The sequence below is a fragment of the Mustela erminea genome, chromosome 6, assembly GCF_009829155.1.
Source record: "Mustela erminea isolate mMusErm1 chromosome 6, mMusErm1.Pri, whole genome shotgun sequence".
NCBI classification, from domain to species: Eukaryota; Metazoa; Chordata; class Mammalia; order Carnivora; family Mustelidae; genus Mustela; species Mustela erminea.
Window position 1 is genome coordinate 11,747,112 of NC_045619.1, and position 26,179 is coordinate 11,773,290.

General features: G+C 41.3%; 1 protein-coding gene across 22 annotated transcripts in view; it reads left to right on the forward strand.

The window, feature by feature from the left end:
- The window catches only part of RBFOX2 (RNA binding fox-1 homolog 2), a 271,821-nt gene that overhangs the window by 194,050 nt on the left and 51,592 nt on the right, over positions 1–26,179 (forward strand). For all 22 annotated transcript variants that reach the window (XM_032346429.1, XM_032346428.1, XM_032346416.1 and 19 more), the window contains one exon: positions 17,752–17,976. In XM_032346429.1, coding sequence (XP_032202320.1) covers positions 17,752–17,976 — 225 coding nt within the window. The remainder of the gene's footprint in view (positions 1–17,751; positions 17,977–26,179) is intronic.

A 26,179-nucleotide genomic window follows, 5' to 3' on the forward strand; every position in this document is an offset into this window, starting at 1 on the left:
GGGTGGCTCAGTCAGCCTTTAGCTCAGGTCATGATCCCAGGGTCCTGGGATCGAGCCCCGCATCAGTGGGAGCCCCCTCATCCCCTGCTCAGTGGGGAACCTGTTTCTCCCTTTCCCTCTGCCTGCTGCTACCCCTGCTTGTGTGCTCTCTCCCTCTGTCTGTCAAATAAATAATTAAAATCTTTAAGAAAAAAACAAAACAAAACAAGGACTTACTGAACATTTTTAAGGCAGTCACTGGGGATGTAAAGATTAATTAGACCTGGACAGTTACATGCCCTTAAAGAATCCATGTTCTATAGAAGCGGTATTTATGTAAACAGATAACTATAATAGAATATAAGTATTAGGTTCGGGGGGGATAAAGGGAAGGAATGTTTTTGTCCCTATTTGGGTGAGTCCAAGAACAGTGGATGACTGAACTAAATCTTAAAGAGTGTGTACAAGTTAGCCAGATGGGTAGGAAGGAGAAAGGCTTTCCAAGCAGAAGGCATAGCAGGTGCAAATACACCGGAGGTGAGACAGCACAAGATGTCTTCCAGGAATTAGTACATACAAGAGCAGCACCTGGGCTGAACCACTGTCATCTCTCCGGTGGGGTATTGCGATGGCCTCCTAACTGGTCTACCTGCTTCTGCCTTGCTGAGTCGTCCCTGGAAAACCTAGACCTGACTGTGCCCCTTTGCTCAAAATCCTTACAGGAGAATAAGAGTCAAAATCCCTGTAGTGCCCTTCAGCTTTATAAGATTTCTGCCCCCCCCCCCCCCCCCCCCCCCGTCTCTCCTTGCCCACCGCCACCTTTCTCCCTTTCATCTCCTGCTGCTCTGTTCCTTGCTGCTTTTTCCAGCTCTGTCACGAGGGGCCTCCTTGTTCTAGTTCCCAGAATAAGGTGAGCGTGTTGTCAGGGCTGAGCCTTCGCATTTGTATTCCTTCTGTCCCTCACCCCACCCCGACAGACACACGGCTTGCTCTCTGGTTTTCTTTTGGTGTCTGCTCAGTCATTCCCCTCCCTGGCCACCCTGTATCAAAGAGCAGTTCTCTGTCGCTCCAGCCCAGTCAGTGCTCCCCGCAGTGCTCCTGTACCCCCTTTCTTGCTTTATTCTCCTCCATGGCTCACCAACTGTTTCCCCAACTGGTTCCCATTTGGCTTGCCTGTTGTTTTTTTGTCTTTCCTTACTAGAATGTAAACTCCCTGAGGATAGGAACTTTGTCTCTGTAGTCACCCTTGTTTCGCCAGACCAAGTGTTTCCCCCTCAGGAGTACTCAGTAAATACTCAGTGGCCAGAATCGAAGCGGAATGGGTGAAGGGGGTAGGAGGTAGGACTTCCATACAAAGGTGTTTGGACTTGAGACCAGGGGCATCTAGGAGCCTAGGACTTTCAGAAGAGAATTGATTAACAATATCTGATTCAGACTTATTTTAGAGAGATCGTTCTGGGAGCTGCTTGAAAATTGATCAGGTTGAGGTTGTTCAAGACAGGAGAATTCCTAGAAGAGAGATGCTCGGAACAGCCTGGGTGGGAGCTGCTGAGAGCGGAGACGATTGTTACCTCTGTCTCCTGCGCGCTGAGCAAGGAATTCTCCCACAGCCTTCCCATCAGCACGTGCATTTAAAAGACCTGTAATCACTTGTTTCTGCCGCGCATACTCAAGAACAATTTTGATATCACAGTGAGCTTTCTTCAGACTTCCTAAATCTAGAAGAGAGGGTTCTTGGGTTTCTTACAGACCTACAGCCTCAGAAGCAGATATTCAACTATCTGGCCACTTCAGTTAGCAGACACTTTCTAAAAATTACCTGCTGTGCACTTACCATTTATTTGATGAGGAAGCAATGACAAAGGGCAGGTGATTCAGCCCCTGATCTACACAGGGGTTTTATTGATGAAGCCAAGAGAGGAAATATAAACCATCCTGTGGTTGTGGTTGCAGACTGAATGCAGTTTGGTTTAGGGGAGGGTATGGGGGAAAATTCTGTCTGTTACTATAGGTAATATGACTTATTCATTTTGAATATATCGGACATCCAGTCCTATAATAGGACATCCAGTGCAATATCTATAAAGAGAAGAATTCAGTATTTTCTGATTCAGGAGGCACTATAAAATCTTGCTTGTGTTTTATTCTGAACCTGAGTTATGGCTTTTTTCAAGGATATTGCAGTTCAGCATATAGAGGATACAAACTTAATTGCCCATGAAGATGAAAATAAAGAGTAAGCTAATTTAAATTGTATTGAAAATTTGGTTAAGAAAAAATAATCACCCATGAATTGTATAAATCAATTATATTGACTAGAATAGACAACCAGCCATGTTGGGTCTAGGGACCTAACGTTTCCAAGGAAGCAAGTAGCTGGACCAAAGTATTTCCTGTTGTCTCTTGTGGATGGAAGACATGATTCATGATGTTTGAGGTTCTAAATACTGCTTACAGAAGATACGGAAGAGAGAGCTTTTAGGAGGTTGGAGACATTAAGACTATTATAGGGTTTCTCATTTTTAACCTAATAGACTATTGGTTTGAATGACTTTGTTCTGAAATATTTATTTTTCTGTTTAAATATTCATTGCTTTGAGATGGCAGAACTCAGCCTCAGGGGAGAGGTCAGGCTGGCTTTTCTCTGAGTAATTTGAAAGATGTGTGTTGTGTGTGTGTGTGTGTGTGTGTGTGTGTGTTTGTGTGTTGAAGACAAGTGATTTGGAGACAAGCATGTAGGTGACTTGTTGGCCAAGCCTGTATCTATCCTTAGACTTGCATATTGCCAAATCCTCTAAATTACTTTAATTCTAAGTATGAAATATTTCCTCTTTTATTTATTCTTCATTTGCAAGAGCTCAGGTTTGCACTGGGTCCCTCCTGCACTCCTTACCCCCTTCATGTGGCTATAGCCCACTCCTGCTCTGGGTGCTGGGGCATCAGTTATACCTACTCTGAAAGAAGGACCATTGTTAGGCTTGTACTTCATTAGGTTTGCCTTTAAAAAAAAACAGCAACAACAACTAGGGTTGATTCTCTTGTCTGTGGGTTCTATATAAGAAGGTCCCTAAGCTTTCAGGTAACTTAACATTTCTGGCCACGTCTACTTTCCTCTCATAATTTCCTCCCTCTGTAATCTCTGTCCTTCTAGGAGGTGTAGATGCTGCAGGGCATTTTCTCGATGTACCTCTCATCCCCATAGTGCTCTCTCATGGTGCCAGCAAAGCCTCCTCGTGCTTCTCCATGTTTCCCAAACCGCTGTACCTGGAGTACCAGGGCCTATTCCCAGCGCACTGAATCATAATCTGTGGGGCAAGAATCTTGATTTTTTTTTTTAAAAAAGAAAACATGTTCCCAGGGTGATTGTTATGCACAATTAAATATGGGAATCTCTGTTGTCAAGGAATCAAGTAAAAGGAGTTTGTGGGTGTGCAAGGCGGAGTGTCGCGGAAGTGGGTACCGCCTAGGGTGAGTGATCTTGTTGAGACTGTGGCAGGAATAAATGGGTCCCTAGACTCCTTTCTTGGAATCAGATAATACTTTAGTATAAATTTAATATTTTAGTTGGTGATGGGTTTTTTATTACTATAATCATTATCATATAATCATTAAATCTGTTGTTGTGAATTTCCTCGGGATCCCAACCATCTACATAAGTCACAGACAGCCAGTGGAAGAATGAACTGTTGGAATTGAACCTGAACCTGAAAACCGGAGGCTACAAGGAAACTCCATATATAGCCTTTTCCTTCAAATTTTTATTTACCTGCAGATTGTCTGACATCTTACGGCTCTGGTTATGATTTATAGTCACTGCTAAAGAGAAAGCACATGACTTTTATCTAACTTACCTTTGCTACCAGAAATAATTTCAGGACTGTTAGATACTAATGCTTTCAGCACTAGGTGTTCAGAGGGTGAGACTCTATGGAGATGAGAAGTGGAAACTCATCTCTTTAGAGCCCTCCCCCCCAGGTTATTATGGTAGTTTTTTTTTTTTTAAAGATTTTATTTATTTATTTGAGAGAGAATGAGTGAGAGAGAGCATGAAAGAGGAGAAGGTCAGAGGGAGAAGCAGACTCCCCAAAGAGCTGGGAGCCTGATGCGGGACTTGATCCTGGAAGTCCGGGATCATGACCTGAGCTGAAGGCAGTTGCCCAACCAACTGAGCCACCCAGGTGCCCTATTATGGTAGTTTGAAGAACAAAAGGAGACACCAGTAGTGTAATAGAGAACCTGACTGTTTTTAGACTGATGGAAGGGACATTTGTTTTCAATACAGAGTATTTCAAATACCAAAGGACATAGATTTGGGGTGGCCCTGTTTTAAGTGTATAAGTAAATGGAGACTCTAGAATGGATCTCACTGTATGTCTGATAAATGCATTGTTTTGTCTTTGTACATATCCTTCCGTTCATTTTTTTCCTCTAAGTCATCTTCTTGGTTTGTCATTCTTCTACAGAGCTTTTTTTTTTTTTTTTTTTTTTTTTTTAAAGATTTATGTGAGAGCGAGAACACAAGTTGGGGAGAAGGGGCGAGGGTAGAGGGGGAAGGAAAAGCGGGCTCCCTGCAGTGGGGGACCCGCTGGGATCATGACCAGAGCCGAAGGTAGATGCTTAAGCAACTGAACCACCCAGGCACAGATCTTTAAAAAAATTATTTTAATTACTTCTTGATGATTTTCAATCCGGTGTTCTTTCTGTGATAGGGTCAGGGACATCAGGTAGACACCATTCAGGACAAGGTCTCAGAAGAATGGTGGGCCTTTGCTTAGGTTCTGTCAGCTGAGTACTTTTGTAAAACTCTTTCTCACAAAGGCAGGTAGAATTTGAAATTTGAGCCTGTCTAAGACGGCAGATCCCAGGGGATACAAATGATCTAATTTGTAAAAGACTTAAGGGCAAAAATATTTTTTGTTACAAAGCTGGAGAATTAATTTCCATTTTTCTACAGCATGACAAAAATGCTAAGTGACACTGACCGTGGTGATAAACTGGTTAGAAGTGCTCTACCTAAAGCACAAGATGATTATTGTTGTAAAATTCACATTGGTCTCTTTTTATCAGTGATTCATTCTGATCATGGATGTCATACAGAGATTGGAAACTTTTCTCTTGAGGTAGGATTTGCAGCGTGTTGAGTAGAAGCATGAGAGCAGATCGGGTATGTCAGTGGGCCTCAGGATTACCAAACTGAAAAAATTAGAATGAAGTTGAAAAAATAAATGGGAAGATATAAATAAAAGTACTCTAAGATTACATAGACTTGAAGTATCCTGGGACAATTCGGGCAATTCCATTTGGCCATTCTTTGTGTATTCTCCTATCGTTTTCTGTGCTTAGCTTTATTTATAGCACAAATAATATTGATATAATTATTAGTTTAAATGCCTTTCTCACCTTTTAATTTTGGTCGTACAAAAGCAAATCTTATTTTTTCCCATGTGCTTTCGCTCTCCCTGATGTTAAAGACTAGCATGTTGTAGCCGCTTAAACATCATTAAAGGGGGATTCAAGTAATACTCAGAATAATTCAGTGTAACAGAGAATATGGTTAAGAAACAATAACAACACAGACTCGTTTACCCCAAGTAGTGTGACTTGTAAGTAATGAGCAAACTGTTCTTTAAACTGTTGATGAAAGTGAGAGGGTTAATAAGTCCCGAATAGTGAAGCTGCAACTGTAAGTCTTAAAATCATCTTGTTTGCCCTTTGCCTATAACTGGTTGGTTACCACATCTTTAAATTCCCTCCACAGCATCTCTTAATTCCCTTGCCTTTGCCCCACTGGCCTTGCGTAGGGCCACATGTCCTCTTCAGCAGGTTCCAGTATGCTCTTGTCTGCGTTCTGGTTGCCACCCCCTAAGTATATCCTGTCTGCTATTAACATTACATAAGCTATGAGTCTGTTATTCTCCTATTTTGATGGTTCTTTCTTACCAGGAAATACTGTTTAAAACCATCACTAGCCATTGGACTTGGATATTGGGATACTCACTACATAGAGCAAAGTATCATAAAGGATAAGGGAGAGGTTCCAAGTTAGTATGTTTGACTGGAAAAGATGATTCACTCAGTTAGCAGAACTATGAAAAGACGTCAGTAAACTCACTTTTTAGACACACAGTTTGTAGTGGAAGTGAGACACCGAGGGCAGAAGGATCAGATCTGAGGTGGAAATACGCAGCTGCGAGCACCGCAAGAGGGACAAGAGACCTGATCGAGGTGGGTGCCTGGCACCGTGTCAGTAGTTCACTGGCTCCCAGTGCATCCACTGCAGCAGACTCTGCAGTGAACAGTCCATTTTGCAGATGAGCAAGCAGGCTGGAAAGGCTTGTGTGATTTCCCCCATATCTGGTAAGAGGTACAACTGAGATTTTAACTCAGGTCTGTCAGGCTCATGGTCCTTCTTGTTTCTGTTTTTGTTTTTACTCTCCCTCCCCTGAAAGCATGGGAGAAAGGACACGGTTGGACCTAAAAAAATATTTGGAAGTCACCCATAAGTGGGTAATGGTTGAAGCTCTGAGATTGTAATTGGAAATTGACCGATAAAAGGGTTGAAACTTGGTCTTTGGGTTATACATTTTTCCTGTGTGATGGGACCTGTTTACTATGATTGTGTATTTGAATTTAGAATCAAAATATTTAGCAGAGTCCACATTTGTATACCAGAAGACCATACATGGCAATGCATTGCCTCTGTTACTACCTAAAGGAGAAAGACATCATTCTTAACTTTTGTGTTTGCAGGAGTGAAGGAAATTGTGGACCTAAACTGCAAACCATGAACGTTGGGTCTTTTCTCTCTTAATGGTACTCTACCAACTCTCAGTTCCTACTCCAACATTCTTCTCCAACTCGATATCAACCCAAGATAAGATTTGTTTCAGTATGTATTATCTTCATTAGTTATGCTCCCTGCTTCAGCCAAACAAGGCAGTCTGCTATGGTGCACATACATGTGACTCTCCATCTTAATCCTCCTTCATTTACATTTTTTATTTAATGCTCATTGTTCATCATGCACTGTGTGAGATTCTACAATGTGCAAAACAATCCCCTCTCATCATAAAGAAGGTTTTTTTAAAAAAAAAGATTTTACTTATTTGAGAGAGAGCACAAGCAGAGGGGAGAGTCAGAGGGAGAAGCAGACTCCCTGCTGAGCAGGGAGCCCGATGCCATGTGGGTCTCCATCCCAAGACCCCAGGATCATGACCTGCTCCGAAGGCAGACACTTAACCGTCTGAACCACCCAGGCACCTATAAAGAGGCTTTTAGTAGGAAAGATAAGACACTTACCTTGATAAGTTAAGTCTAAGTCTTTGAATTTATAGATCTTGTACAGTCATAGTGCAAGCTAAGTGCTATGGGAATACAGGAGAGGAAGGAATTTCTTCTAACTGGAATGGGAATGCAACACTTGCTGGCAAGTGTGCTCTATTAGACCTGGTCCGTGGCCTTTTCTTTGTCTCCTGTTAGCCTCACAGTCCAGAGCTGTCCTGTGCTGTAGTTGGCAAAACTGAGACTGACTCTCCTGTTCAGTGTCACAGAGCTAACAGGTTATCAAGTCAGGATTCGATCCCAGGCCTATTTGGCTCTAAAAGTTAACCTCTTTGCTTTACATCAGGGGTCAAAAAATTATTCTACAGGCCATATCTGGCCCAGGGCCTGTTTTTGTAAGGCTCGTGAATTAAGAATGATTCTTAAATTTTTAAATGGTTAGAAAAAGATCAAAAGAACAAGAAGATTTTGAGATGGGAAATTAGATAAAATTAATGTGTCGGTGCCTATGAATGAAGTTGTCCTGGAGCACAGCCATGCTCACTTGTTTACATAGTGTCTGTGGTTCTTTTCATATTAGAACAGCAGAAGCCCATAGTTGTGTCAGGAATCAGACCGCCTGCGAGGCCTAAAATACTATCTGACCTGACCCCTGCTTTATGCCATACTTCTTTCTAGGGATAGCTTCAGGGAGAAGGGATTATTTGAGCTGATCCTTTATGTCCAGCTAAGTTTTCATTATTCATGGATATTCTTGATAGAGGATACAGCATGGGGAGCAAAACCGATCCGTGCGGTAGCGGGCTGGCTGTGGTTTGGGGAGGCACCGTATGCGGGGGATGTAAAAGTCTAGATTCATTGCAACACAGAATTAATAGCTGGGAGTTGTGTGTGCTCTGCCCTGGGGGGGAACATGGTTGCGGACACCGCCGGAGATGCCACATGGAGCAGCGACTAGCGACACCAGCTTGAGAAACGGCTTAGATTCGGATTTGCGTCTGCTTATGCCAGTTATTAGCCAAGTGGTTTTTCAGTAAAGTACTTAGCCCTTTTAAATGGTAGCTTCCTTCTCTGTCAAAGGAGAATAATGGCAGTATCTACCTGTTACAGCTGTGAGAATCAAATCCGTTCGTGGATATGGTGTGTAGGTACATTCGAAGTGCTTGGTCTATAGCCAGATACTTAATAAGCATTCATTAAATGTAGGCATTTACTACATAGCCTTGAGGGAGGGCCTCGAGGAAGTTAGAATTGTTTAGTAGATGATGGTGAACCTTTGTGTCACCAATTTGGGGCTCATATGTAGCGCTCTGACTTGTACTGAAGTTCATGGTAGGCTTGAAAACCCCTGGAAGGGAGATTGCTAACTTGTGTTATGATGTTTTCAGTGCCCACAAGTCATGAACCCATAGCAGGTATGAGTGTATCTTAGAATTGAAATAGATAGAATTACAAATCTCTCTCCCCTCTGCCTTTTTGGCTTGTGATTGCTTTAGAAACGACATTGGTGGTTTTTTTTTTCTTTTCTTTTCTGTTTGTTTGGTTGTGTTGTCGTTGTTGTGGTTGTTTGGCTAGTTGTTTTCCCTTCCACTGCCGTTAAGGGAAACATGGGAACATTATCTTTAAAATTTCACCTAACATCCACAACAGTGGCCTCTAGCAGGATTTTAACATCTGCTAAACTGTGGAAGTTTGGTCCCACAACCTGCCTAATGCTTGCAGTGGTTGAGAACAATCTTTATTGGGAATATAGGGTTTTAGTCACTTTCCATTTTATCTTACAAGTCTTTGTAACAAAGTGTGACATTAACATTGCTGTTTTATAGAGGAAGAAACCGAAGCACAGGAAAGGTAGGTAATGACGTAACTAAGTGTTTACAGCTATAGTAATGAGAAAGCTGAGATTCAAATTATGTTCTAACCATGGACTTCAGCATTGCCCTTGGTGAAAGGTTATATTTATTGGGTCTCAGGCGGATTGGATAATCTTTTAGGTAGTGTCTAAGTCATGTAACAAATTTGTTTGTGTTGAGGAATAATACATTGGAAACCTGATTGTCAGTCACTATATCCCCACATTCCTTTCCTGTGGGGCATCATCTTGAGGTTTTCATCAGAACGGCATCCTAAAAATTAAGTCACAGCGGCCTGCATTCCCTGTGAAATAAAATACTATTTTTTGTCCTGTTAATATTTCTCTTCTTGAACTTCTGTGTAGGTGATAAAACAACAGTGAGATGGTGGGACCTGGAATTGGTGTGTTGAGTAATTATTGAACTATCAGATAATTCTGTATCCCACGTGTATCTGTTTCATGTCAGTCTCGGGCTTTTTCTTCTTCTCCTTCTCCTTCTGTTTAAAAATAACTTTAGAAAAGCAGCTTTGCTACTCATTGATGAGTGAGCCACATCTTATTTTTTAAGCCCGAGTGTTAGAAATGTAAGTAGCTTTTTTGGAAATTTGGAAGATGTGACTGTTCAGTCGTGTTGCTGATGGGAAGGCGGTTAACCAAAGAATGGCTTCGTTTCTAATTCCCTGCCAATTCCTATAGTAAATTCATGAGGATCCTAGGAGAATTAGATATAACCCACTCCGTCTTCACAGTTAGCTTTCCACAAGATGGGGACCACTCTTCATCTTAGATGTTCTACTTCATTATTCTGCTCATGCGAACCCTGTAAGTAAGAGACGCGCTGTGAGACCCTGTGCCTGCTGTAGCTCTTAGTGCTGGGGATGTGTCGGGGCCAGATGGGCAAAACCTCTTGCTTGTGATCTAACAGAGGGCACGAAATGAATGAAGTATTATTATAGCTGAGAGGACAGAGAGAAATAGGGATCGAGATTTTAGAGTGTTCAGGGAAGCTGGCATTTTAGCATAGCTCTGAGGGAGATGTGAAGTCCACAGACATCGGAATACTTGGGGTGCAGAGTGGTCTGTCCTGTGAGGGCTTCTTCTGGACCCGGGCCTCTCTGTGGTGGGCAGGGCGTCCTGCTCTCCAAGAACTTCCATCTTTCTGGGATATACTGGTAAGAACTAACAGGAAATGCAGTTTGTTTTTCTCATCTTTCACATAAAATCGCAATTTATATTCTAGGGAAGAAAGGAGTTAAAATTAAATCTTTATTAGATTCTTGTTAAGTGAGGTACAAACTATATTTGCATTTAGGAATCTGTATTATTGTCTGTTCATCTTGTGGGAGGGAAAATTTATAGACTGCTAAATTAGGTAAAAAGAAATTATGCCTCGTTTTGCGGATTACAAGAAAAAAGTTAATAACTCATTTTCTCAGGTGATACATACCTAAGCTACTTAACCTATGATTTTAAAAACAAAACATTTTCATATTAAACATAGAGGTAAAATCTTGCCTGGAAATGATCATGTGAACTGTTAGCTCATAGTTTGCCTGGGGGCTATCATATTTCTCTTCTGAACTTATAAATTTGGAATATAGCTTGGGAATTTAATAGAAATCTGAAACCATTTAGCAATCACAATCATCATCATCATCATCAATTATCGGGGATATTTTCAGACATTATAAAGTGTATGAAATAAAATGCAAAGTCGCTCCTATTCCCATTTCATTCCCTTAATACAGAAACAGGATTATAAAAAAAAATTTAAAAATTCCTGTAAGGAATAAAATAATCTGCTAAGAATTTCATTTTGGCCTTGTAACAAAGGTTTACATTTCCCTTATTTCAGGAAAGAATAGTTCAGCCTCCGCCTGCCTTGTATTTCTCTGAAACACGAAGTGTCAGGGATACAAGTAGATCCTATAAAATGTTTTTACCTTTCTCCCGCTACCCCCCCACTGCTAATTGATGTGTTGATTCAGTTGACTGAGCCAGCTTTGTTGAGTGGGAGAGCCAGTACCAGCAACTCAGGTACCAGTGCCTCTCTCCCAGCACGGCTGGGTTGGGGGCAAATGGAGGCCAGAGCCGGACAGAGTCTGCAAGGAGCAGAGTTGGAGTATGGGTAGGAAGTCCTTTTGCTGTGTTAATCATAACTGGAAAGCAGTGTCTTTTAGCCTTATCGATCATTTAGTAGACCCATATATACTGTGAGAATTTATTTGTGCCTGGAGCTGGAATTGAAGCTCTCCGGAGACATTTGGTGCTCTTGCTCTGTTGCATCCACCAATCCACCTGAATGTGAGTTTTCTCATTTGCATCTGACCTTAGGCCAGTAAATCCCGGGAGGGCTTCTAAGACAGTGTGCTTCAGGGGGGCCCAGGCAGGCAGGTGGATGTGAATACGGCCCTGTGTGACTTGAAGATGAGCTAAGAAGAAGTCATATGCAAGTCATATACAGTACCCTCACCTGGAGATCACGAGAACATCTTACATGGTGACAGGTGACAAAGACAGACCTTTTCCTAAAAAATTATAGAGAAAACTTAAGATTTTTATGGCCTAATTTCTAAAAACTAAAATGAAAGATTTTTATGTAAAGCAGTCATTAACACCACTCAAAGATGATTCTTGGACACTGGAGACAGCTGAATTTTGATGCTGTATAACTTGAAAATGAAAGACAGTTATGAATTTTGTCTTTAGACAATGTCACTACCATTTTCTTCAGGAAAGCCCAGGAATTACTCAGTGCTTCAGTCAGTGTATTGGCTTCCTCTTACTGATTACATTTTTCTTGTCATCCTCTTTTATATATTAAAAAAAAAAATACTTGGTAAGCTTTATTACGAAAGCAATACATGTTTATTATTAGGAGCATGAGGAAACTTTTGGGGATTTGGAGTAGATGTGCCCACTAGTTTGACTGCAGTGATGACTTCACGAGTGTGCACATATATACATCCGCGCTCATGCTATGAATAAGTAAATGCAGTTCATTGTGTTAGGTCCATTCTATCGCAGTAAAACTTTTTAAAAAAATTTGTTGATTAGATGACTAAAAATTGGACTTGTTTTGCTGTTAATATGTTTTTCCATATGTCAGTGGGATTGAACATTTTAATGGTATTTCGTCATCTGTGAATTGTTCTGTTATGGTCTTTGCCTTTTTCTGTTCTGTGTTTCTTGTCAATTTGTGTAACCTGCTCTTACGTTAGTGATGACAACCCAGTGTCTGTCTTTTTTTTTTTAAGATTTTACTTATTTGACACAGAGAGAGAGATCTACAAGTAGGCAGAGAGGCAGGCGGGGGCGGGGGGGGGGGAAGCAGGCTCCCTGCTGAGCAGAGAACCTGATGCAAGGCTCGATCCCAGGACCCTGAGATCATGACCTGAGCCAAAGGCAGGGGCCTTAACCCACTGAGCCACCCAGGCACCCCCCCCACCCCAGTGTCTGTCTTAATCTGTTGCAATTCATTGCCCCAGCTGGTTTTTCTTTTGACTTTAAAGGCCATTCCCTCCCCCCTTCCTTTGTCTTCCGTCCCCCCCCCACCACCTTCCTCCCTAACTTCTGTGGCCATGTCAGTCCTTTTTGTCCTTCCTCGTTTTTAGGTTTCCTACCTTGCTGTCTTATGTGAGAGTCCCCCAACCCCAGTTATACTCCTAGGTTTTGTTATATTTTCATAGTTTTCATTGTTACCTTAGATTTTATTCCTGGGGTGCCTGGGTGGCTCAGTGGCCTTCAGCTCAGGTCATGATCCCAGGGTCCTGGAATCGAGTCCTGCATTGGGCTCTCTGCTCAACGGACAGCCTGTTTCTCCCTCTCCCTCTGCCTGCCACTCTGCCTACTTGTGCTCTCTCTCTCTCTCTGTCAAATAAATAAATAAAATCTTTAGACTTTATTCCTTCTTGAATTTTTCTCATGCAGAGTATACACTGTGAAGGGGCTCATTTATTTTCTTGCTGGTGGGTAGCCAACTTTTACAAATCCTCTGTGGTAAATAAACAGTTTCTGCCCATGAAGTGAAATGCAACTTTTATCTTCTATTAATTTTCTCTATAAACTTGAAACCGTTTTAGGATAATCAGTGTTCTGTGATCACTGTGTGTACTCTTATTGTTTTGTCACAGTAGCTCTGTGGCAGGTCTTACTGTATGATAGAGCATGCCCTACTTCATAGCTTTTCTCCTTTCCAGACTTCCATAGTAGTTTTTCACATCCCAGTTAGAATTCTGTTTAGTCCTGTTCTGTTTTCTTCCTCGATGCTCTGTTTGCTTCTGATTGGAAACGACATTATGTAGGGAACCCAGGGTAGCTCAGTGTTTGAGCATCAGACCCCTGGTTTCAGCTTAGGTCCTGATCTCGGGGTCATGGGACCGAGCCCCATGGCAGGCTCCGCGCTCAGCAGGGCGTCTGCTTCAGATACTCTCTCCCTCCTCCCCTGCCCCCCCCCCAAGTATTCTCTAAATAAAGTCTTAAAAAATGACATTAGGTGTACATTTTATTTCTATATGAAGCATTACTCGAGAAACAAAATACGTGTCTGTTTATTCAGGCCTTGTTTTGTATCCTACATCGTGTGTTTTATCCTGTACATTTTCTTGCCCTTTTGAATAACTGATTACTGCTGGCTATAAAATAGTTAGTGTATAAATGTGACAAAATTTTATTGTTGGGTCTACTCATTTGTAGTTAATTTTGTGGGCTTTTCTAAGTACTTAACTACAGTTGTCTCTGTGTTCTCTCTTTTTTTTTTAAGATTTTATTTATGTATTTGACAGACAGAGATCACAAGTAGGAAGAGAGGCAGGCGGGGTTGGGGGGGAGAAGCAGGCTCCCCACTGAGCAGAGAGCCCAATGAGGGGCTTGATCACAGGACCCTGAGATCATGACCTGAGCCGAAGACAGAGGCTCAACCCACTGAGCCACCCAGGTGCCCCTCTGTGTTCTCTTCATCTCCATTTCAGGTTTGTCACCTTACTTTGTGTAGCATGAGTCATAGGGACAGTGATTTATAATGATGATAGGTACTTCACAGTTTAATATGATGTTTGCCAGTTATAGCCTTATTTTTCCTTTGTTATAATTAACATGTAGTGACATATTTATCAAGTGTCTGGCTTAATGAATTTTAACAATTTGGTACCATCATCCTTAACAAGTAATTTAACATTTCTGTCATCCTAGAGTGTTCCATCCTAGAATGTTCCAGATCTCCGTCATCACTCCCTGCCTCCCCCCCCAAAAAAACCCACTACTTTCTTCCCTTCTGTTACAGTAGATTTATATCTCATTCAGCACATCTTTAAGATTCATCAATGCTGTTGGTGGTTTATTCTTTTTTTTTTTTTTTTTTTTTTTTTAAGCTGTGTGACATTCCATTTTGTGAATAAACCACAATTTGTTTATCCATTTTCCTGTTGATTTCAGTACAGTCATTTTCAGTTTGGGGCTATTATGAATAAAGCTTCCATGAACATACTTGCACAAGTGTTTTTGTACACATATGCTTTTATTTCTTTGGGGGTGAATATAAGGAATATTCAAACTGTATAAAAAAGTGGAACTGCAGAACAGTTCTACCATGATAGACTGTTTTACACTTCGACAAGCAATGAGTGAAAGTTCTTGTTCCACATCCTGGTCAACATTCGGAGTTTTCAGTCTTGTGGCCCTTTTAGTGGGGGCAAAAAATGGTAGCTTGTTTGGTTTTAATTTCCTACCCCTGATCACTAACGTTGAGCCACACATTCAGTTATTTTCTGCCCATTGACATATCTGTTTGTGGGAGTTTGTCTGTTGAAGTCATTGACCCATCTTAAAAAAAATATATGCTTTGCTCTTTTCATTATGATTTGTAACAGTTCTTTGTAGATTCTGGATGTGTGTTCTTTGCCAGGTACGTGTACTGTGAATACTGCCTCCCAGTCTCCATCTTGTCTTTCCATTATCTTAGTGGTACCTTTCAAAGAGTAAGAAATTTTTAAATTTTGATGGAGTTTGGTTTATCAGCTTTTTTCTTCAAAAAAAAATTTTTTTTTAAATTTTATTTATTTGGGAGACAGAGATCACAGCTAGGCAGAGAGAGGAGGAAGCAGTCTCCCCACTGAGCAGAGAGCCTGATGCGGGGCTCTATCCCCCTGGATCATGACCTGAGCAGAAGGCAGAGGCTTAAACCCACTGAGCCACGCAGGCGCCCCTACTTTTTTCTTCAGTTGTTCTTGTTTGTTATGACCAAAGAGTTCTTTGTTTATTGTGACATTGTGACAGTTGTGCTCTTTTTTTTTCCCCCTGGATGTTTTAGAGTTTTAAAACGCTCTTATATTTAGGTCTGTTACCTCTTTCCAGTTAACTTTTGCATATGTGGGATGAGTTGAGGTTAATTTTTTTTTTCCCGCTGGGTATTCGGTTTTTTATCTGTTAAAAAGGCTTTTCTCTCTCCTCCTGAACTGACTTTGATGACTTAATACTCACTGTATATTTGGTGTCTGTCTGGATTCTTTTCTGCTGATTAGTTGATTGATTTGTCTGTTGTTAAGCTCGTGCCATACTGTTGTGATTACTGCAGCTTTGTGTTAAGTCTTGAAATCAGGTAGTATAAGTCCAATTTGTGTTCTTTTTCAGAATTGCTCTGCCTTTTCTAGGCTGTTTGCATTTCCACTTAAATTTTAGTAACACCTTGTCAGCTTCTGCAGAAATTTCAGAAATTTTGATTGAGTGTGTGGGATTTGGGGTATATGGCTGTCTTAAGATGCCTAGCTTTTGGGGTGCCTGGGTGGCTCAGTGGGTTAAAACCTCTGCCTTCGGCTCAGGTCATGATCTCAGGGTCCTGGGATCAAGCCCCACAGTGGGCTCTCTGCTCAGTGGGGAGCCTGCTTCTTCCTCTCTCTCTCTCTGCCTGCCTCTCTACCTACTTGTGATCGCTGTCAATAAATAACTAAATAAATCTTTAAAACACACACACACACACACAAAACCTAGCTTTCCAGTCCATGATCATGTATTTCTCCATTCATAACAGCCTTTGTACAGTTCTGTTTCATTTTATGTAGAAGAACTTATCGTACAATGATGGCAGAACCTTTCTTTAAAAATTGTGTGAGATCTTTCTGCAGCTTTGGATTTATTTTGTTTGTGATATATATGAGTTTAATGGCCATCAAGATAGTGTTGAAAGCTTAGGATGATATTTAGAAAATGCGCCTAAAGTTCCGTTTCCTGTAGCTCTCAGTGGATAGAGAACCCCTCTTGAACTGCGGGGAAAGAAGGATAATTGGGACTGGGAGAGAAAGAGGAATTATTGCTCCCTTGCCTGATGGGAGTGATGCTCACGGGTAGAAGGAAACCAAGTGACATAAACCCAGATTTTCTTTGATTACCTAACGATATGATGTCTAAAACTAGGGGTGGGGGGGCACCTATCAAAATGCTGACGGTTTGAAGCATTTATCCATCTCTGCCAACTACTTACAGAAGTACAGTGACCCAAGACTTTGCAGACTTGTGTATCTTCAGTAAAATAATGGCTTTGTTTTTTCTGGAATAAAATGGGAGGCTGGGGGAGGGGGTGCAAGATTCAGACTCTTTTGTATCTGAACTTAGGACAGAAGTGAGGAAGGGGCTTTGAGCCACAAAGGCTCCTTCTGACAGTTCCCTGTAGTTCCTGGATGCTCTCTGTTGGTATTTCAGAAAGCACAGTGAATTCCAGGTAAGCATCTGGGAATGGTTATCACATGGAGAGGTGTCCTGCTGTGCTGTTAGCCTTATAAAACTCATAGGGATTGTGAAGAACCTTGAACTTTTTTTTAATCTGGGGATTTTTTTTTTTTTTGGTGTATCTCTAATATTTGGATTTTAAAGAACCTATATTTTTTTAAACTATTAACTAGTAGCCGAGACTTAAATAAATCTCTATCTTAAAATCCAAACATTAATTTTTTAATAATGAAGTTTCTTCTGAACTCTGTGCTCTTAAAATCTAGAGAGCTAGGTTGTCCTATTTTGAGAACTTAATTTCTAATGTCACCCTACCATCTTGTTATGAATTGTAATTTGATGAAATAGCTTTATTTTTCCCTGAATCTCTAAAGGGATAGAGTGTCCTAAAGAAAATACTAATGGCCCAAATTAACTTCAACTCTTAAAACTCTTCTTGTGTGAGAAATTTCCTGGCATGCATTTTTTTAAAACTTGGGTTAAAGGAAATTTTTTATCTCTTCGGTAACTAATCAACTTTTATATGGTCATGGACCTGTTTAAGAACCACAGATTGGCCCAAGTTGGGTGTATTTTTTTGTGGCTGTGTGCGTACATCTCTATGCCTGGCAGTGTTGGGTGTGTGTTTGTGTGGTTGTATGCGTACATCTCTATGCCTGGCAGTGTTGGGTGTATGTTTGTGTGGCTGTGTGCGTACATCTCTATGCCTGGCAGTGTTGGGTGTATGTTTGTGTGGCTGTGTGCGTACATCTCTATGCCTGGCAGTGTTTGCCCCAGTCCTGAGGCAGTACGCCTTCCATTTTACTGGAGCAAAGAGAGTATTCAGAGAATTTTGTATGCTCACCTTAAAAATAGTCATGTAACAAGAACTAAAGTCACTTTTTTCTCCTTATTTTCTCTTCCACTATTTGTTTTAGGGTAACCAGGAGCCAACAACAACTCCTGACGCAATGGTTCAGCCTTTTACTACCATCCCGTTTCCACCACCTCCACAGAATGGAATTCCCACAGAATATGGAGTGCCACACACTCAGGACTATGCCGGCCAGACCAGTGAGCATAACCTGACACTCTACGGAAGCACGCAAGCCCACGGGGAGCAGAGCAGCAACTCACCCAGCACACAAAACGGATCTCTCACGGTATGTGACCTGCGAGGTGGGACGCGGAAGAGCGCCCGCTGTCCTGCCGCAGTCCCCTCCCGAGTCATCACACCAGAATGCCCTTTGAACTCCTCTGGCATCTACATGACACTACGTAGCATTTATGTCATTTCACCACCACCCCCAAACCCACACTGTGTTGAAATTAGAAGTTAAGGGCTCAAATCTGAGCTCTCAGTCCCTGCCCAGGAGCTTAGGGTCTAGAGACAGGACAGCCAACACAAGGTGAGCGCTGCCGCGAGGGCACACTTAGGTCAGTTTCACCAGGAAGCTTCGTTTCGCCACACCTTGTTGGTCCTTCCTGTGTTGTCGCAGTACACAGTCTCTCAGCAGCGTCCCACGCGTTGCCTCCTCTTTCCTCCTTGACATACTCCGTCTCTTGCTCTCAGACACTCCCTGTTTCCCTCCTGGGTACTGGCAGTTCTCTTTTAGTCTCCTTTGCTGGTTCCTGTCCAGTTTTTGTTTCTTAAATGTTTTTAAGTTTTTATTTATTTATTTATTTATTTATAAGATTTGTTTATTTGAGAGAGAGCTTGCAGGAGTGGGGGTAAGGGCAGAGGAAGAGGGAGAGAGAGAATCTCAAGCAGCCTCCCTGCTGAGCACAGAACCCAACACAGACACCCCTGAGATCATGACCCCCGCTATGATCATAGCCTGATCATAACCTGCTAAAGTAAAAGAAATGTTAAAATTCATCCAGTAGGTATATAACACATATATATCAATACACAGGAAGTCATATTGTCTGTGAGATTGCTGGTCGTCTCCAAAGATAAAAATGTTCTGTACTCTGGATAGAAAGATCTGTCTCTGGTTTTTAGATTTCTTTTTGCCCTTCCTGTTTCAGATTATCAGGAGAGCTTTATTCAGCCTTTAAACCACTTGATATGATTTACTTCCTAATAAAGAGCCTTACAGTGGAAGCTTTTGTTGCATAAGGATGGATTTAACCTTCAAATACTTTCCATTTTCTTTTATTAGATATCAGACCACAAAGAAATCTATTCTTTCCTTGCAAACATGTTATCTTTTCAGTGTTGATCAGTTATACATAAGCACATAATTTTATACTTCGTAAGTAATGGGCTGCAGTAGACAATTTATTAGGAAGATGGAAGCATGATGGGTAACAGATGAGGATTCTGTAGCATTTGTTCTAGAATCATGAATATATTGGCTGCTATCTTGGCTGCATTTCCAAATCACTCAAATGATTATGAACTCACAGTCTTACCAGAACAACTATGCAAAGAAGGAATAAAATAGAAATCTGAGGCTTTATCAAGTATTTTAATTACTAAGTCTGTTTCTTTACTAGTTATCTGTCCTTTTCCTATTTTTATTTCTACTTTCAGTTTCATATAAAATCAATCTTGGTAATTTGTGACTTTCTAGGAATTTTTCTTTTCCAACTAAATTGTCTATTTTGTTGGCACAACAAAATATTATTTATAATAATAATCCCATATAATCCTTTTAAATTTCTATAGCATCTGTAGTGATAGCCCCTCTTTCATTCTTGATTTTGGTAATTGTGCCTTCTTGCTTTTTTTCTTGGTCAGTCTAGCTAATTTTATTAATCTTGCAGATCTTTCCAGAAAACCAGCTTTTGATTTCATGGATTTTTTTTTTTAAACTGTTGTTTTTCTGCTTTATATTTCATTGATTTCCATTTTGATCTTTATTATTTCCTTCCTTCTACTAGCTTTGACTTTGATTTGATCTTTATTTTTTAGCCTCTTGAGTTGTAACTTTAAATCATTGATTTTTAGGTTTTTTTTTCCTTTCTGATATGTGTTTAAAGCTATACCTTTCCCTTTAAGTTTCCCATAAAATGTGATACATTGTGTTTTAGTTTTCATTCAAGATATTTTAAAATTTCTCCTTATGATTTCTTCTTTGGTCCTGGGTGACATAGATGTGTTTCTTAATTCCCAAATGTTTGAGGATTTCCCAGATTTCTTTTCTTGATTTATAATTTAATCACATTGTAGAGAGAAAACATACTTTGTATGATTCAATTTTTAAAAATTTAGATTTGTTTTGAGGCTTAGTAGATGGTCTTTCCTATAGACTTTTCCTAACCAGTTGGTGTTTTCTCATTATAAAATGTTCCTCTGTCTCTGTCATTATTTCTTCAGTCTGTTTTGTCTGATATTCATATAGTCACTTCAACTCTCCTGTCATTACTATTTGTATGACATCTTTTTCCTTCATCTTTGTCTCAAACTCTTAAAATCTAAGATGTGTCTCTGGTTTAAAAAAAAAAAAAATGAATCTTTAACCCATCTGAAAATGACTGCCTCTTTATCGGAGCATTTAGTCTGTTTACACTTTAAGTAATTGCTAATATGGGTAGATTTATGTCTGCCGTGTAACTACTTGTTCTGTGTCTCCAATCTTTTATTGTTCCCCTGTTCCTTCTCTACTGATTTCTGTTAAATAATTCTTAACTGTATCTTTTAAATCCCTTTGTGATTTTTTAATTAGTTATTTGTGTTGTTATTTTTATATTTTCTTTGTTCTTGATCAAGGACTTCATCTTCAGCTTATCATAACTTACTGATGCATGCACTCGCTCACTTACTCGTCGGTGCACACATATGTGTGTGTATTATTCTGGTAAAATATTGCAACTTTGCTTCGTTCCTCACCATCCTTTGTACTGTTCCTGTCATCTGCATTGTACATGTAAGCTCCAGTTGTATGTTTTGTTACCAGGGACACCCTTTAGATTTAAAGAGTTTGAGACAAAATGAAGGAAAAAGATGTCATACAAATAGAAGTCATAAGAGACCTGAAGTGATTATATTAATATCAGACAAAATGGATAAGTATTGATGGAGACAAATATACATTAGAAATGTAACAACACAGTGTTTGTAATTATTACTTTAAAGAATCTTATATTCTCAAAGGAAGTTACCATTTTCAGTAATCTTCGAATCTTCCTGTGGATTTGAATGGTATTCTGATACCATTTCCTTTCAACCCCTAGGACGTCTTTCAGTGTTTTCTGTAGACTACGTCTGTTTGAAATAAATTTCTCTGTTTTTGTGTATCTAGGAATGTCTTCAGTTTGTCTTCACTTTTGAAGGCTAGTTCTGCTCGCTGTAGAATTCTTCATTGACTGTTTTTTCACTGCTTCCCAGCACTTTAAACCTGTCACCCCACTGCCCTCTGGCCCCTGACAAGAGCCAGCTGGTTCTGAGGAGTCCACCATTCATCCTCTGGTCCCCTTTCTGTGATGAATTGCTTTTCTCTCTTGCTGCTTTCAAGATTTTCAGTGTATATTTGGCTTTGAGCAGTTTTTTTTTTTTTTTAAGATCTTATTTATTTATTTGACAGAGAGAGAGAGAGATCACAAGTAGACTGAGAGGCAGTCAGAGAGAGGGGAGAAGCAGGCTCCCTGGTGAACAGAGAGCCCAATGCGGGGCTCGATCCCAGGACCCTGGGATCTGACCTGAGCCGAAGGCAGAGGCTTAACCCACTGAGCCACCCAGGTGCCCTTGGCTTTGAGCAGTTTGACTCTGATGTGGATCTCTTCATTTTATCATACTTGGAATCTATTGAGATTGGGTCTGTAGATTAATTTTTTTATCATATTTGGCAAGTTTTTTAACACAATTTCTTCAGCTATTTGTTTTTTCTCTTTCTCCTCTCTTCCTGGGACTTTCACCACAAATATGTTGGGAACTTGATGTCAGTCACCCATAGGTTCAAGTTCTGGTTTTTTTGTTTATTTGTCTCTGAGTTCAATCGAAACAGAATCTAAAGTTCTGTTCATTTTTCTTTGATGTTTTGTCTTTCTGTTCATGAGAGTGGAGAGTTTCTGTTGACGTCTCTTCCAGTCCACTCACTCTCATTCTGCCACATGGCATCAGCTTGTGACCCCATCTCGTGAATTTTTTATTTCGGTTATTACTGTGCGTTCCAACTCTAGAATTCTCATTTGTGATTTGTTCCTTTGTTGAGATTCCTTGTCTTCATATTTCCTTCATTCTTTGAATACATGTGTAATTGCCACTTTAAAGTCACCTGCTGAGTCCAACATCCAAACCCACTCAAGGGTCCATTTCTTATCTCGAGTCTGGGCCAAACTCTCCTGTTTCTTTATAGGTATTGTAACTTTTTAAATAACCTGGACATTTTAATAATATATTTCAGCAACTCTGAAGTGTTGTATTTTTTTAGAGGTATAGGTGTGTGTATATGTGTATATTTCAAGTGATTTGCTTAACTTAAATTGTGGACTGTGACTTCTGCACAAAATCTTAGTGATTTTTCCCCTCTCATTTTTATTTTCTAGCCTGGCCAGGCGTTAACCCTGTGGCTCCGTAGCTCAGTGGTCAGCCAGGGATTTGGGCAGAGGTTGTATTTAAGCACCTTGAACTTGTAAATCTTCCACCCTCTGTCAATTCATCTGTTTGTGGGTTGGGAAGAGTTGGGAAGAGTTCAGAATTCAGCCAGTTCTCAGGTCTGCTTGGCCTTTTCTCTCTGTTGGGCTCTCTCATGTGTCCCCTCCTTGTGGTTGTAGTTTCGCCGCTGGCCACAGGTGTGAGGAGAGCGTATCTATCTAGCTTCTCTGTGATTCTCTCATTTCCAGGATCTCCCCTTCACGTTGCTGGCTGCTTCAACACTCACTTCAGTCAGAACACAAGCTCAAGACAGAAGAACTGTGTTTCCCCTGTTAGGGCCTCTATCAGACTTGCCACTTTCAGCTGACAGAGCTGTGGGTTTCTCCTGGCCACTGTCCCCCCATCCCTAATCCTAATAATGAGAAATTAGGAGACTCTGGTTGAAGATGCTTCTTATTTGTTTAATGTGTACATTTAAATGGGAGTGTGAATTCATTGCTCTTAAGCCATTTGCCTTTGGCAGTTGTGAGTGTGTAGGTGTTCTGGGGGGAACGTGTGCATAGACTGAACAGTAGAGCAGTACATCATAAAACTTAGATTTGACAACATGAATAGATTATTCTGGTAAACTTTTACTCTCTACTAGCATGTTTCTTAAAGTGGATCTGGTAATTCCTATGGCCAGTTACATTCAAAAGGTAGATAGGAAGCTTTGTTGTTTACAAAGAAATGATTCCTTAAATTTCTGTAACACTTTGTTTAAAACCTGCTTCCACAAACACTGTTTTTTATTGTGGTTCATAAACTAGTCCTTCGTGCATGTGAGGGTTTTGCAGTAGGAGAATTCAGAGTCCGTTTCTCCATTCCGCCACTTGGGTTCCCCAGCTCCAGCTCAGCGACAGGAGACAGCGGATGTGTACGCGCCAGTCCTGATAGCTGGCGTCTGTGCATCTTGTCCCACTCAGCTCAAGTGTCAGCTCTGCTGCGAAACCTTGCTTCAGGGTCCCAAGCAAAGCCAAGCCTGTCCTTCACTGAGGCTCAGGTAGACTCCTGGGCTGACCACTTTTTGTGGAATTTACAAGATGTTGTTTTTAATTCCCTTCTGTCTCCTTAACTAGACCATAAGCTTTTAAAAGAAAAAGTTCTTCTAGTTCATCTTTGCGTTCTCTGACTTACCACAGTGCCTGGCACTTAGCAGTTTCTCAGATGGTCGGGGTAATTAAAGGAGGTGTGGTGGGAGGCCTGAGGAGGGAGAAGCTGAGACTTCCCGAGGCGGGTGGCGTCGGACCTGGTCTTCCTATGAAGAGTGATTAGAATTGGAACGTGAACAGGATTAGAACACCATGGGAAAAATTGGGAAAGTCATTTCTCAAAGCAGAGTTAGGGAGATGGACTAGATCAGAAGTCTTTGAATAAAAACCGTTTCTGGTTTCCAGCAGCCTGAAGCTTGGGGTGGTTGGTGGATACAGAGGAAAATAAAGTGGAAGAAAAGTCACTTGAGTGCAAATCGGGAAGGGTACTTGAATGCCTGGCTGAGAAATGACTTTATCGGAGGTTTTTGAGCCAGGAAATGGAAGTGAGCAGAGCTGTGCTTGCAGAAGACCAGTATGTTGTGTACCAGATGAGGGGGAGAAGCAGGGGGCCGGTTAGGAAAGAGTCTCCCGAGGTTCTGGACCAGGGGCTGCAGCGGTTATGGAGAGGAAGGATGAACGGGAGAGAGGTTGCCACCGTAGAATACACGACAGCTGACTGAGTAAAACAGAGAGCCGAGTCAAAGAGTGTGTCCTCCTTAGTGCAAGAACTGTGTCTTGAATAAATCATTTCACCTCCCAAACTCCAGATTTCCCATCTATTACATGAGCCAGCAGTGCCTAGTTACAGGATTGTACTGAACAGGAATGAGAGATGTTTGGGAAATTACTGGTTTAAATAGTTCTTTAATAGCCTTTTTTAAAAAAAGATTTTACTTATTTAGAGAAAGCGTACACACTGCAGGGGGAGGAGGAGAGGGAAAGGGAGAGAATCTCAAGCAGGCTCCCTGCTGACCACACAGCCCAACTCAGGCTCTGCCCCGAGCCGAAACCAAGAGTTGGACACTTGGAACCAACTGAGCCACCCAGGAGCCCCTTTTATTGCTTTTTTTTTTTTTTTAAAGATTTTATTTATTTATTTGACAGACAGAGATCACAAGTAGGCAGAGAGGCAGGCAGAGAGAGACAGGGGGAAGCAGGCTTCCCGCTGAGCAGAGAGCCCGATGTGGGGCTCAATCCCAGGACCTTGGGATCAAGACCTGAGCTGAAGGCAGAGGCTTTAACCCACTGAGCCACCCAGGCGCCCCTTTACTTGCTTTTTAAAACCATCTTTTAGTTTTATTTATTTTTAATTTATTTAGTTGACAGATAGTGAGAGAGGGAACACAAGCAGGAGGAATGGGAGAGGGAGAGGCAGGCTTCCTGCCAAGCAGGGAGCCTGATGCAGGGCTCGAGCCCAGGACCCTGGAATCATGACCTCAGCAAAGGTACACAGTTAACGACTAAGCCACCCAGGTGCCCTTAGAAACATCTTTAAAATCAGTTGTCTTTTGATACCTTTGATTTGTGGTTTTATTATTGTGAGCCACAGCTATAGTGCAATAGAGATTTTGTTTATTTTGAATAGTCTCATCTTGTGTGAGAGAACCAAAACAAAACAAAACAAAAAAACTACAAAAATGAGAAATAAGTGATGAAATCTGGAATTTTATTTCTAAAATGTATTTCAGAAGTTGGTTTTCACATTGGGCTAGAAGCTTCTTGTGCCTTTAAACAAGACAGTCAGTTTGTCCCATACGGTGCGTTAGCCAAGAGACGGCATCCAGGGGTCCTGATTACCCCGCGCCTGCCTGCGGAGAAGAAAGGACCTCAGCTGGTGTGTGTTTAGATGCTCTTCCAAGTGCTGGCAGGCGTAAGTGACTGGAGCATGTGCGGTAGACAGGCTTTGTGAGTCCTCTTCAGAGGGTTGTGTCCATGTGCACATTCCGCCCACCTAGTCGACTATGTTTTCCTTGAGGATGGGAGTTACTGCTTGCCCTCTTATTACTCCCAGTGGCACATAATGGATGTTTAACAAGTGTTTTTTGTTTGTTTTGTTTTGTTTTAAAGATTTTACTTATTTGACAGAGAGAGAGATCACAAGTAGGCAGAGAGTCAGGCGGATGGGGGGAGGGGAAGCAGGCTCCCCACTGAGCAGAAAGCCCAACCTGGGGCTCGATCCCAGGACCCTGAGATCATGACCCAAGCCGAAGGCAGAGGCTTAAGCCACTGAGCCACCCAGGCACCCTAATAAGTGTTTTTTGAGTGAAGAAAAAAAGAAATCATAAAGGTTCAGCATCTGTGGCTGGTTAGTAGGAAATGTTAATATCCTCTTTTGAAGTATTTGAGCAGAGTTGTTGATGGCTGTAAAGCAGAGATTTGAAGGCATAGCTGAGGGACCTTCCTTTACTGTGTGGGTCAGCTGTAGACCCCACAGCCCTCCTCGCTGGTAGCCTTCAGGCACACTTCTGAATGAAAGGTAACTAGAACACCATGCTGTCCACCATCCTCGGTTTCTTTGCTTTGTTGCATGCCCTTTCTTGGAGCTGAAGCCAGCTTTTCTGTCACTTTCTCTATCAGAAGATCAGTGTGACCATCCTCCATAATCCCACTGACTCCCTTACTTGCAAGTACCGTGTGGACTGGTATCCCACTAAAACAGAGCCAAGAAGTGATAGCCCTTAACATGGGTCCATTTGCCCAAGTGAGGATTTCTGGAACATAATGAGAAGCATGGGGCCCAAATCCTTCTCT